Source organism: Myotis brandtii, unplaced genomic scaffold, assembly GCF_000412655.1.
Source record: "Myotis brandtii unplaced genomic scaffold, ASM41265v1 scaffold973, whole genome shotgun sequence".
Taxonomy (NCBI): domain Eukaryota; kingdom Metazoa; phylum Chordata; class Mammalia; order Chiroptera; family Vespertilionidae; genus Myotis; species Myotis brandtii.
The window spans coordinates 1203634-1217265 of NW_005372038.1; the positions used below are offsets into that span (position 1 = coordinate 1203634).

The 13632-nt window shown below is 41.3% G+C and overlaps 1 protein-coding gene across 4 annotated transcripts in view; it reads right to left on the bottom strand.

Annotated features, from left to right (window-relative positions):
- LHFPL1 (lipoma HMGIC fusion partner-like 1) overlaps positions 1–13632 on the bottom strand; it is a 106014-nt gene that overhangs the window by 62635 nt on the left and 29747 nt on the right. The window contains exons 1-2 of one of the 4 annotated variants that reach the window (XM_014533384.1): positions 11477–11814; positions 1515–1910 (exon numbers count right to left, since the gene is read on the bottom strand). In XM_014533384.1, the coding sequence (XP_014388870.1) occupies positions 1515–1896 (382 nt within the window). In that variant the 5' untranslated portion in view covers positions 1897–1910; positions 11477–11814. Of the gene's footprint in view, positions 1–1514; positions 2160–11476; positions 11815–13632 lie in introns of those variants that run through there. The other 3 variants (XM_005886348.2, XM_014533385.1, XM_014533383.1) reach the window with 3 other exon arrangements.

Here is a 13632-nt window from a genome sequence, read left to right on the forward strand (position 1 = left end):
CTGTCTTATTCTTGTCCACTGTGGGGTATTTAACAGCATTCTTAGCCTTTACCTATTAGACGTCAGTAGCACCCTCTTCAAATTGTGATTACCAAAAATGTCTCAAAAATATTATTAGGTGTCTCAGGGAAAGGAGGTAAAAAAAAAATCAGCCCCAGTTGTGAATCACTTAGCTTATCACTACCATCTCATTCCAAGACCACCTGAACAAGTAATTGGGAAAAAAAAGGAAGAAAATTGGGATCTGGGCTATCTTGCTAGTGAACAAATTCAAGGAAAGAAAGGAAGTGAACACAGGAGAGGTCACTGTCATTTGCCCATGGTCACAGGGCAATTTAGTGGAAGAGCCAGAAGTGAGATCCAAATTTCTTGGCTACAGTCACTCACACTGTGTTGCTAATGGATATGAGAATGATAACAAATTAAATAATGATTTCAAAACTTGATGAAAAACAACCCACTTCAACAATAGCTCCTATCAGCACTTTGTCCCAGTGCCTCAACCAGGTGTAAAATATAGCTCACATATTCATACATATATTTGCCTGTGTAAAATTGCTTTTTCACCTTATACAATTCAAATTAAATTTCTCCCACTGCCTTCCTGCAGGTTGCCATTTTGTATTTGGTCTTTCCTAGCCCGTTCATACAATTCCAACATCCGTGGTTTACCTTCACTAATTTAGAGGGAGTTTGAATGAGGGAAAAGATAAATAGTATAAGACAGGGCCATAAAAAATCTAGATTGACTGTTAATGGCTACCAGACAGGGATAGCCTTATATGTGTGGGCCAAATAAGCATTTATCTACAGTCTGTTTGGTACCTAACATTTCACTATTAGATGTATTTCTTTGTTGAGGACTTTACATTAAACTCTTATTTGTAATTAGCACTTGTGTGTAGGTGTTTATTAGATCACTGTTCTCTGATATCAGAGCTTTTAAAAATCAAGTGTATTTTGAAGCAGTAATACTAGAATATATGTTGCTGCCCCTGGAAAGTAGACCTGGATAATATTCTTAAGTGGACACCCTGCAGGCAGAAGAAGGTGATAAAAATGGGGGCTAAAAAACACATATCAACTGCCTACTAACCAATTTCACTGTGAATAAAACCCTCATGTACTAGCAGATTACACTTTAGAGCAGCGGTTCTCAATCTGTGGGTCGAGGCCCCTTTGGGAGTCGAACGACCCTTTCACAGGGGTCGCCTAAGACCATCGGAAAACACATATATAATTACATATTGTTTTTGTGATTAATCACTATGCTTTAATTATGTTCAATTTGTAACAATGAAATTGGGGGCCACGACAACATGAGAAACTGTATTAAAGTGTCACGGCATTAAGAAGGTTGAGAACCACTGCTTTAGAGGGTCCTAGAGTATTTTAAATGATTCCTTTTTTGTAGCCTTAGAGATGGAAATAGAGGAGGTAACATTTCTCATTCCCTTTTCTCCCTGCCCCCACAATGATCCCCAACCTACCCAATCCCAGCAACACTGTCTTACCTCCCACGAACTGTGCTGCTCCCATGCAACGTCCCATCATTCTGGAGATAAGCTCCTCCATGCAGCAGCCCAGGACTGCAGTCATGGCCACCAGGAGCAGGAGAGCACAGCCAACACCTGTCACCACTGTGCACATCTGCCAGGCAAGGCTTGGGATGGCACTGAAGCTGGCATAGCGCCCACATTCTTCCACCATGATCAGACTGTGCCCCTCTCCCCGCACAGGGTAGTTGCACCTCCGGAATGTGCTGAATGACACTGGCTTCCCCAGCTGGGATCCAAAGAGCCAGTATGGCAGGAAGTAACTGGTAGAACTGGCCATAGCGGTAACAAGGGACAGGAAGGCCCAGAGGGTCCCCACCAGTGTCAGGCTGCTCCTCATGGTCCCAGGTTTCTCTGCGGGTATGGGGAGATGAGTTAGTTTTGGGTCACAGAATCAAATACAGAAAGTTATCATGTAGGCTCCATCAGTCTATTTTTCATCTGGCTGGCCAGTCCTGTGGCTCATTTATGTGTCACTTGGCTCTTGCTTTTGGATAAAATTATTCTCTCGAGGACCATTTGGGTCCTTATGGGCTTCTGCTTTCCAGCACTTTTTCCATCATTCCTTCCTTCCACCTGATTTAGAGTTCTGTGGTCTCTAGGCTACAATGAAAAAAGACGTAGAACTGAATTAGTGACTTTTCTGCCAACTCAAATGCAGCCTGATCTGACATCTTTTAACTCTTGACATCCAGCATGAAACGAGTGGCCAGAGGGGAGCCTAAATGAAACCCAGGCTGTCCCGAGAGACTTCAGCTTCCAGTTGAATGGCCTTTCTGGCTTGGAGGCCTGGAAGGCGGTGATATCTCAAGAGGGTCAGAAACCAAGTTGTTTTCAGTGAGAGAAGGACGAAGGAAAACAACTCACAGAGCCTGCTCTTAATACAAGGGAGAAGAGGGAAGAAAAGCTCACCATGGAGTTGCAAGATGTGTCCACTTGACCTAGGTAGAATGTCCGATAGTGCGTTCATGTTGGCTTTTCACAGGGATGCATCAGCCAGGTTGAAATGGGTAGAATAAAATAAAGGGTGCCTAATCACACACTATGCTTATCACTGAGTAATACCATTCAGTCATTTTGTCCCAAAATCAAAATGTGAGGCAACTTTCTAACCATTGAGGGTTGTTTAACTCTAGACTGATTACTAAGAAAAGCTACCTCTTCCTTTCCTTAATATAACCAAGAAAGCTTCTCATCTTTTATCAGGTGTCCCCTGCCTGGCAGCAAGAAGATGTAGTTACAGGGACCTTTCAAGGTGTCTTTGGAACAAGTTATCTCAGATTCAAGGTGCTAAGAGTCTTTTTAGATCTAATCTCCTCAGCCCAGCTCACAAATGGCTTTCACAGACCCATCTGTCAAACATCAGCCACTTTCCTCCCAATTCCATTAATCTGTCATTGCTTACTGGCTTGTTTCGCAATTAGGGCAGCCAGAGACCACACTAGATCTTGATGACAGCACTGTGAATGTCTCCAGCAGGTAAATGGTGGAGTATGTTTTAGAAGTTCCTCCATGTTTCATCATTACTGATTAAAGTTAGAGGTGGTGGAAGAGGGGTTCAAGGGTGGAAGACCCAAGGCAAGAAGAGTATAGGAACTGGCCTACGGGTCCAATCTGTGACAGTGAGGAGCAAGCAGCAATTGTACTCAGGGTCTCAGGACTGTTCCCAGTCATAATTTCAACCACCATCATATAGTGCCTGACACAGAGTAGGCACTCCAAGTAATGTTTATTTAATGAAACTCATTTCATAAAAGCATCCAATTTCCAGATTGGCTGGGACCTTAATGAATCACCTAATTCAACCTTCTTATTTTACATATGAAGGATTATGGCCCAGTAAAGGGGGAAATGATTTCTCCCAAGTCACAGAGTAAGTAGGCAAGCAATAACGCCAGAATAAGAAACCTGATCTGCAAATTTCTGGGCCAGTACTTTTCTACACACACACACCCATCACTTACAGATGGAATCACAGAAAGGAAGTGATTTACCCAAGGGTAAAGGGCTAGTGAGATACACAGGCCAGACCACAGCCCAGTTATTTGAGTCTTAGTATAATGTTCTATTTTCACTCCACTGCAATTCCTCTCCTGATACACATGTATTGTGTGCTATGTGTTTTGTGCTGCAAGGGAACAGAGATCATAAATTGCAGGTGCTTAGTTTGGAATGTTAGGCTTTGGGAAGAAAGTGCCCTGAGCTGGGCCCCTGGGAATGAGGCTTTGTGCCTGAGAATGGGGGGGAGGGCGGGGAATGAGAGAAAGATGTGATGAGGGATGGAAAGTCAACAGGAGGAGAAGTGAAACTCGTTATGAGTAATTGCTGCTAGAAAGCAAGTATGCTTGGCCACAACGAGGTAATGCCTCTGCTTGTTATAGTAGAGTTGGTAAGATTATGAAAAATGCAAGCAGCCCTCTGCTGTGGACTCACTTCCTGGTGAAAAAGCCCAGGCCAGAGAATGAGAGGAAACAAGCTGATAAACATCTGCGGCTGCATCATCACAGTCCCTTCCAAGTCCATTATTTCATTCGCTCTGTCCAACAATCTCCTTAGGTTGGTAAGAAAGGTATTAACCCCAATTTACAAATGATCAAGTTGAGGATCAGAAAGCTAAGAAACCTTCCTCCATATTCTCCCTCATGACCCCAAAAGTATTACAATTAAACGCTTCTATGATCTCTCATACAGAATTTCAAGAAAAAAAATGTTTAAGGGTGGGAAAAAATTAGAGGGGAAGACAGAGATGGTAAGAAATAGGAAGGCCACTTTCTCTAAGTAGTGTATAAAGCAACAGCACAAGAACATAAGTTGTTTCAAGCCCAGAAATTGTAGTCAGAACTAACCGCATATGTCCTCCATGACTGTCATCACCTGAAGATCAAAAGGCCCAGTATGACAACCAATAGAAGGGCAGAGAACTCAAGGAAGAGAAAGGAACTATATCAGTGAGTAGTACTTATACTATACTAGAAATAAAAGGAGGGGTTCTGACATAAGCTTATATCATCTGTGACAAATCAAGCTGTTTAAAAGACTACAATACTATTGATACTTTATGGTATAAAGAAGATGCACACACACACATATACAATGAAATATTATTCAGCAGTAAAAAAAAGAAGAAAATCTTGCCATTTGAAACAACATGCACAGACCTTGAGGGTATTATGCTAAGTGAAGTAAGTCAGACAGAGAAAGACAAATACCATATGATTTTACTTATAAAGGGTGTCCCAAAATTCATGCAAGAAGTAATTTTGATAGAAAACACAGGTTTATAATTAAAAATTGTACATTTTTTATTGATTCATAAAGTATACAGTATAGGGCAGTGATGGCGAACCTATGACACGCGTGTCAGAGGTGACACGCGAACTCATTTTTTTGGTTGATTTTTCTTTGTTAAATGGCATTTAAATATATAAAATAAATATCAAAAATATAAGTCTTTGTTTTACTATGGTTGCAAATATCAAAAAATTTCTATATGTGACACAGCACCAGAGTTAAGTTAGGGTTTTTCAAAATGCTGACACGCCGAGCTCAAAAGGTTCGCCATCACGGTGCTGTCCTCTCCTCTGTTTTTACTCTTTTTACTTATGCTCTCCCCTCTGTCTGAAGTGCCATGTCCCCTGCATGTCACCAGACTGACTCTTGCTCCTTTAAAAAGACTCAGCTCAGCCCCTACCCTCATTCCATCCCATCCCAGGCTAGGAGACTTCCCTGGAATCCCGAGTCCCTGCCTGAGTCACCGTCCCAGTACTTAACCCTTTGACTGGACTTGGTGATTTCTCCCACTACCAGGGGTGGGCAAACTTTTTGACTCGAGGGCCACAATGGGTTCTTAAACTGGACCGGAGGGCCGGAACAAAAGCATGGATGGAGTGAATCAATAAAAAATTTACAAATTTTAATTATAAACCTGTTTTCTATCAAAATTACTTCTTGCGTGAATTTTGAGACACCCTTTATGTACTTAAAAAATGAAAAAGCAAACCAAGACAGAACCAGACTCATAGATATTAGAGAAAAAAGTGATGGTTGTCACATGAGTCGGGGGTGGGAAGATGGGTGAAATAGGTGAAAGGAAATAAGAAGTACAAATTGCAGTTATAAAATAAGTCATGGGGATGTAATGTACAGCATAGGTAATATAGTCAATAATATCACAATAAGTGTGTACAGTGACAGATGGTTACTAGACATATTGTGGTGATTACTTTATAAGACATATAAATGTAGAGTCACTATGTTGTGCACCTGAAACTAATATCATATTGTATATCAAAATACTTTAATAAAAATGTTAGAACACTACCAACCACTGTCACCATAATTTTATTTTTTAAATGGTATTTTAAAGCCAAGATTTGGGAAGGCAGAATCACAAAATTCAGTTTAAATTAAATATATTTAGTTTTAGAAAAACTCATTGGCTCTCAAAATTTAAATTAAATATGTTCAACATTAAGAAAAACTCATTGTCCTTATTTCATTTAGGACTAGGATGACCAACCATTCCAGTTTGCCTGGGACTAAGGAGTTTCCTGGGATATGGGACTTCCAGTGATAAAACTAGGAATGTCCCAAACTTGGATGTCCCTCTAGGACTAGAGGGGTGGTGAACCAGCACCGCCCATGGACAGCAGGTTGAAAATCACTGTCACACTTGATTTCCTAATGTTCTCTCTGCAGGATTCAAGCAATACTAGTAAGAGTTAAAAGTGATCACAGAATTAAACAATGGAGGGATAAAGCCTATATATTTTGAATGTAAACCTTTGTGAATCATAGACTTGACCTTATGCAGTCAAGGAAGAGATCCAATGGCTCAGTGTTTTCTGAACACAAAATAAGCCCCTGCCCAGCTTCTTCTATGGCTGGATAGAGAAGCAATGGGCTGTGTGGAGTCTGTGCATGCTCATTGATACCTGTGTCAGATAGGAAAGTGCATTCAAGTAAATGCTTTTAGTTCCTGCATAATCTGCAATGGAGTAACTTCCCTTTGTCCCTCCAAAGCAATCCAAGTTTATTCACAGGAACTAGCTAAGTCTTTGCTCTCACATAAATAAAAATCACCCTGGCTGGTGTTGCTCAGTGGCTAGAGCCTAGGCACTGAAGGGTCTCAGGTTTGATTCCCAGTCAAGGGCATGTACTGTGTTGCAGATTCTATCTCAGGCCCCAGTTGGGGTGCATGGGGGAGGCAACCAATTGATCTGTCTCTCTCACATCAGTGTTTCTCCGTCTCTCTCTATCTCCCTTCCACCCTCCTTACCACTCTTTCTAAAAATCAATGGGGAAAAATATCCCCAGGAGAGGATTAACCAAAAAATAATAATTTAAAAAATCACAAATAATTCTATGCTTCTTTATATCTTTATTCTTCTTGTATATTTCATGTATGCAATAGCTTTGTTTCCATGTCCTAGAATGTCTAGCTACACTGGATTTCAGAAATCAGGAATTCACAATGTGGTTATGCTAATTGGCCCAGTAACAAGGTATTAATAGATTTGTTATTGACCCTCTCTCTTTGGTGTTACATGGTCCCTCATATATTAGTTTGTTCATCAACTAAATGGGTTACATGCCTGTTTCTGAGAGTGGTTATATGAGAAGTAGTGCGAGTGGCCAGAAAGTTGTAACAACCAGGGTGAAAGCATAAAATCTGTTCCGAATTTACTATTCTTACTAAAGACTACTGTTCACTACTTTGGAGATATGGTAGTTATTCTAACACAGATCATGGGTAGAGATCACTTCAAACTATATGAGTCAGGAAACCCACCTAACCTGTTTATGTCAAATGGTTGCTTTTAAAGAACTCTAAAGAAAAAGACTACATTTTTTTCTCAGAAGCTTAACAATTCTCACTGTCAAGAATTATTTATGTCTTGTTTTAAACATTTTCTGCTGAAATTTATGACAATTCCTTTGGTCAGGTCCTCAGAGGGAATGGAGAACAGGTTGGCCACTGTCCTCCAGATGAGAGCCCTTCATCAACTATGATTGCTGTAGCTTACTGTTGGCACTTTTCCCCAAAAATGAGTATTCTAACTCTCCCTGCAGTGACTCATTGCCCAGTCTTTAATCATTTGTTCTTACCTCTGCACTCTTGTGTGTACCTACTCACTGTGGGCACTTATTTAGTATCAGTAAAACTGGAAGCATTGCTCTTATATTTTTCTTGGTGGAGAAAAACAAACCAAATCATTCCTCTACCTAGCCTCCTCCCCAGTCCCCACAGAAGAAGACTAAAAATCCTTTTGTTCCCACTTGAGCTTGCCATACAACTTCTGAGCTAAAGAAAGCAATACCTTACCGAGGGCCCAGGCAAAACAGCCAGCAAATTAATGACCAGAACATGAAGTGGTCAGAAAGGGAGTCTCTGATATGCAGCTGCTGAGGAAAACATGGCTGTAAGACTGCTGGTTCAGACTGGTCTGCAAGGAGCTGCTTTGTTGTCACTGATTTTGGCAAAGAAATATGAACAGGCCTTTCTACTCACGCCCCCAGATAGTATGCATTGCCTACGTGCCAACCCTGTTACAAATACTCAGTGTTGAGACTTCCCTAGGAAATGAGCAAGATAAACAGGCATATGTTTCCAGTGCACAAATAGAGTCCTGTTCCAGAAAAATGTCTTTGCCCAATGTGCCTCCTTGTGTCAAGTTGGGTATATAAGTAGCCTGTTTCAGACACAACCTCAAATGGGATCTATTTCTACTTCCCAATAATTTCTCCCTTCACTTACTGCCACCAAAGTCCCTTGGAAGTTTCTCCTTCTCTGTGTATCTTCACAAAGAGAGTTGCCTCAGGTTCTGCTATGCCTGAAATCATATCATGATGTAGCTACACCAAAGGCTTTATTTCCCATTTGTATATCCACAACTTGAAGAACACCTCACTTTTTTCAAGCTTTTTTGAGATATAATTGCTATATGAAAAATATGTACATATTTAAAATATACATCTCAATGAGTTTAGACATATGCCTATATCTATAAAATCATGAACACAATTAAGGCACTAAACATATTCATAACCTTCAAAAAGTCCTGTGTGTGTGTGTGTGTGTGTGTGTGTGTGTGTGTGTGTGTGTGTGTGTATTAAGAGCACTTAACATGAGATCTATCCTCTTAACGTATTTTAAAGTACACAACACTGTATTATTAACTATAGACACAAAGTTGAACAGAAGATCTCTAGAATTTATTCAATGTCCTAACTAAAACTTTGCACCAATTGAGCAACAATTCCTCATTTTACCCTCCACCAACCCCCTGGCAACCATCATTCTACTATTCTCTGCTTAAGAAGACCTCACTTTTAATTTAAGCCTTATCTTTCAAATTCCTCAGCTTTCATACTTGCTATCCTCTTTCTAAGCTTTCTCCTTCCTTCTTTCATTTTTTCCTAGGGTATAAAGACTAGCAAAACTAACTGTGTTGGACTTGTTTATTTATTTATTTTCATATTTTCATCCTGAGGTGGGGATGATCACAAGCAGTTAAGGCATTAGAAGACAAGAAGCGAGAGAGTAAATAGAGAGAGAGGACCATCGAGTAATTGACAACCTAGAAGGTCAATTGCAAACAATCAAGTTGGCCATGCAGAGATGAAGAGAGTCCATAACACAATGGAATACTACGCTGCGGAAAAAAGAAGGAATTCTTACCATTTGCAACAGCATGGATGGAACTAGAGAGCATTATGCTAAGTGAAATAAGCCAGTCAGAGAAAGATAAATATCACATTATCTCACTCATTTATGGAATTTAATGGAGGGTGGGGGTAAAGGGGAGTGATCAACCAAAGGACTTGTATGCATTCATATAAGTCTAACCAATGGACACAGACAACAGGGGGGTGAGGGCATGAGTGGGGGGTGGAGAGTAATGGGGGGGATAAAGACACATATATAATACCTTAATAAATAAAGAAAAACAAAAAATTTAATGAAAGCATTTGACAATTTTACTTAAAAAAATCACAGAAAAAAAAACCCTCCAGCTTGGCCAGCACGGCTCAGTGGTTGAGCGTCAACCTATGAACCAGGAGGTTAAGGTTTGATTCCTGGTCAGGGCACATGCCTGGGTTTCTGGCTGGCTCCCCAGTGGTGGGTGTGCAGGAGGCAGCCAATCAATGATTCTCTCTCATCATTGATGTTTCTATCTCTCTCTCCCTCTCCCTTCCTCTCTAAACACAACAAAAATATTTTTTTTAATAAGAAAGATCCTCCATATCAGGTCCTGAGCTATTCTCTTGCTCTAGAGTCTGAGGTTAGAAAAGTAGGGATTAGAATGATGTCTCTAAATTTCATATGACCTTCTCCCTTCCATGAAAAAAAAAATGCTGTTCATTGAGCTTCTGCTTTGGAAAGTAGGGTGCCAATTGGAGATCTTCTTCGCAATTATTACTCTGGATTGACAGGTACCACTATCTTCAGTGCTTAATTGATTGGCTAGGAGTGTCATACCCTATACAAGTTAGAAACTATTCCTACAGGCCTACTTTGGCAAGACATTGTTAAGCACTATCAGCAATGAGCTAACTGGTAAACCATCTACTCACTTGTTTAAGCTCTAGCCCCAGCTCTGCTATTGTTGGCCCAGTAGTCCCTCTGACCATGGCCTCAACTGGGAATAAAATGCCATCACAGTTAACCACCTCCATTCAGTGAACCTGGACAGTGTAGGAAGAAGGTGAGCTAAATGCTTCTCCGACCACTTCAGCAGACATGAGAGGCAGCATGGCATATTGACTGTTTCTCAGAATGGGGCTCTAGACCCTCTGCACCAGAATCACTTTGAATGCTTATTCAAAATGCAGAGTATTACATTCCTTCTCATATTCACTAAATTAGAACTTATGGGATTTGCATTTTTAATCCTCAATTGATTCTGATGGGAACTAATGATTGAGAAATACTGTTTTAGTGGAAAAGAGCCAAGAGTTTGGAATCAGATCTGGTAGAGTCCTGAGGTCTGTCCCTTATAGGTTCTATGAACTTGAGAGGATCACTTAAAACCTCTGAGGTTCAGTTTCCTCTATAAAATGGAGATAATAGAATGTAAAGTTAGAGTGAAGTAATATCTGTGGTCAACCTAACACTAGGATAGCTGTCAATTCTCCCCCCTACCAGAGAAGACTCCATTTCCCATAAGTATCAGAGAAGACTTGAGGTCATCTAAGAAGTAGAATATTACTCCCCTCCCCCTCTGTTTCCCCAAACACTCTAAGTGATTTCTCCTCACTCCTAGTCTTCGTTCTGCTTTCAGTTTTTCACCACAAAATGGAAACACTTGGCCCAGTGTTCTTTCAAGAACAGATTTATAGTTAAACTATCTCAGGTTTTCTGGAAGTCATCATGCTTGGCACATAGTTAAGAACTCACAAATATTTACTGAGTGAATGCATTCTTTTATTTCTAGCCTCAACTGATTTCAACATCTGCATTTCAGTTTAACGCCATTACCCCATTTCAGTCTCATAGCCCCAGTTTAGGCAAGTCTAAGAGATCAACCCCAGCACATCAGCAAACCAGATCCACTTTTACTTCCACAGACAAGTCAGAACAAAATCCATCTGTCCACTCCCAGAGACATGCACTTCCTCTCCTCAAGTTACCAATTCTTCTGGGGAAACCAACTAGCATTTAACCCTTAGGTCCTCAAACCACGTCAATATGAAATAGGAACCCAGCCCTGATTCCGTTTAGCCTCTGTGCAAACAACAAACTATGTGGAAGGAAAAATGTACCAGGCTGCCTTTGGGAAGAAACAGCTTCTCTGAGCTGTGAGATGAAAGGACGGGAAGCCTGGGAAAGGAAGGGGAGGAGGAGGCTGAGCAAGGGGAGAGAAAAGCAGTTTTTATCCAGCTGTTTCAATTGCATTTGGCCCAAGCTGCAAATTTACCTTCTGGCCACGAAGGCTGATTGACTTGTTTCCTCTCTTCAAACTCAGATCTGAGAAACAACTTCTCCTTACAGCTTGTCAGAAGGGGATGGGAATCCCAGCTGCTCTTTGCAGGGTTGCCTGAAAACCCTGCTTTACCTTTGGGAGAGAGGGGCGGAGTCCAACCTAATGGGAATTAACTCCAAACACGCTGGAGGCTTCAATCCAGCCTGAGACATGCAGGCACTTGATTTGGCTTAACAGGCAATGAGTCCCCCCACCCCCATCCTCACAGCTGCCAAGTCAGCTGTATGTGTGTGCGTGTGTGTGTGTGTGTGTGTGTGCGCGCGCGTGTGTACAGGAGTGCCCACATAACTGTCTCACTTCTGCATCTGCTGCCCGAATGCCTGCTGAGGAATAGCGGTTCTCCCTAACTTTCCCCCAAAGCCCTAAACTATCTCCACTATACATATTGGGTAGCAGATATATGTGCATGGAAACGGCTCAGAAAACACATGCCTGAACTGAGTAAAACAGAATAACCTCTTTTCCCAAAATAATTTCCACTGTCTAATGGGTAAGACACTCCAACAGAGAAATTTATGGCTCCAAAATGTAACAAGTTCACATTTAAGAAACCAAAAATCACACACTGAGAAGGCTTAATAATACATTTTTTTAAAAATAGCAGTACTGCCAAAAGGCAGTGTCTAAATTATCCCAAAACATCAATAACTGCTTTAGTGCTTGGGAAAGGAGCTGAGAGGTCTAGAGATTAATGGAGCTTTGCCTGACACTCTGCTCCAATGTAATGTCATCTCTCCCACCTATGAATGTCCCTGACACTCCATATTTATTTTGGGAAACTTATCACTTTCTACCTTATACTAGTATTCATGTGTGTGTGTGTGGGGGGGGGGAATCAGGTGCGATTTTGTTTGTTTGTTTGTTTGCATATGTGTCTCATTTCCTAGATACCTTGTGAACAGATAACTTTGCTGAACAAAATGAGTTGGAAGGATGAAGGGCAACTAGGTTAACTTAAAACAACATACTAGATTGATCCAAAGTAACTTTGCTTCTATAATGGCCCACTTCCTTTCCCAGAATGCTATAAAGGTTATCAGGCCTGTTTTCTAGAATTTTGTGGCAATACTGTAAAATGTGAACTAGCAGTTTAACACATTCATTGTACCCTGATTGTTTTATGAGTTAATGTTTCCTCTCAAGCAAGCATCCTGTCTTTTATCCATGATATAGCCTTATATCCATGCTTGCGTACATTTGTCTGTCTTGCTATTATTGATCATCAGTTTTTAAGCACTTTTTTCTTTCCCTACACAGTGATAAACCACATTCCCATCTGTGATAATGGCTTACTACGACAGTTTTTTGGGGGGAGTGAGAGAGGACTCCTTAAGTGGAATGTCAGGCTTTTGACAGTGTAATCTCCTGAGATAACTTTATAATTTCTCAGTCGGTGTACCCTTAAGAATCACTGCTTCAGATATAGGGCTATGTAAAGAGAAATGCCAAACCCTCTCTCAATAAAAATAAGTCAATATTAGAGGAAACCAAGATGGTGGCATAGGTAAACAGCTGAAATTGCTGCCTTGTACAACCACTTCAAAAATACAACTAAAAGACAAAACAGACATCACCCAGAACCACAGGAAGGCTGGCTAAGTGGAAATTCTACAACTAGAAGGAAAGAAAAAAGCACACTGAGACTCAGAGGAGGTGCAGATGTAAAGTGCAGAGGTATGGAGGCGCACACAGAAAGGGCTGGCAATTAAGGACACGGTTGCCTTTTTCAATCAGGAGGGAGACAAAAGCTCCCAACCGCTCTGAACTCCAGTTCCAGGCGAGTCTCTGGGGACCCAGACTCATACAGGGAGAAACTGGTCTGTCTGGCATCGGGCAGATCTCTAGGGCGGCTTTCTCTCAGAGGTGCTTGCAGCAATCAGAACATCCAGAAGGCCCAAGGCCCCACAGCAGCTTGTATTGCTTCACAGCTGGGCCTCATCTGGGCACCTTCAAACCCCAAAAAAAGAAGAAGAATCTGCAGATCTCTCTGTAGCTCCTGCTGGGTAGCCTCAGGCAGAGGCTAAATTAGCACTTCCTTTGAGATCCAAGAGCCAGTGTACCCAGTGGTCAGAGTGGGACCATCCAGATTA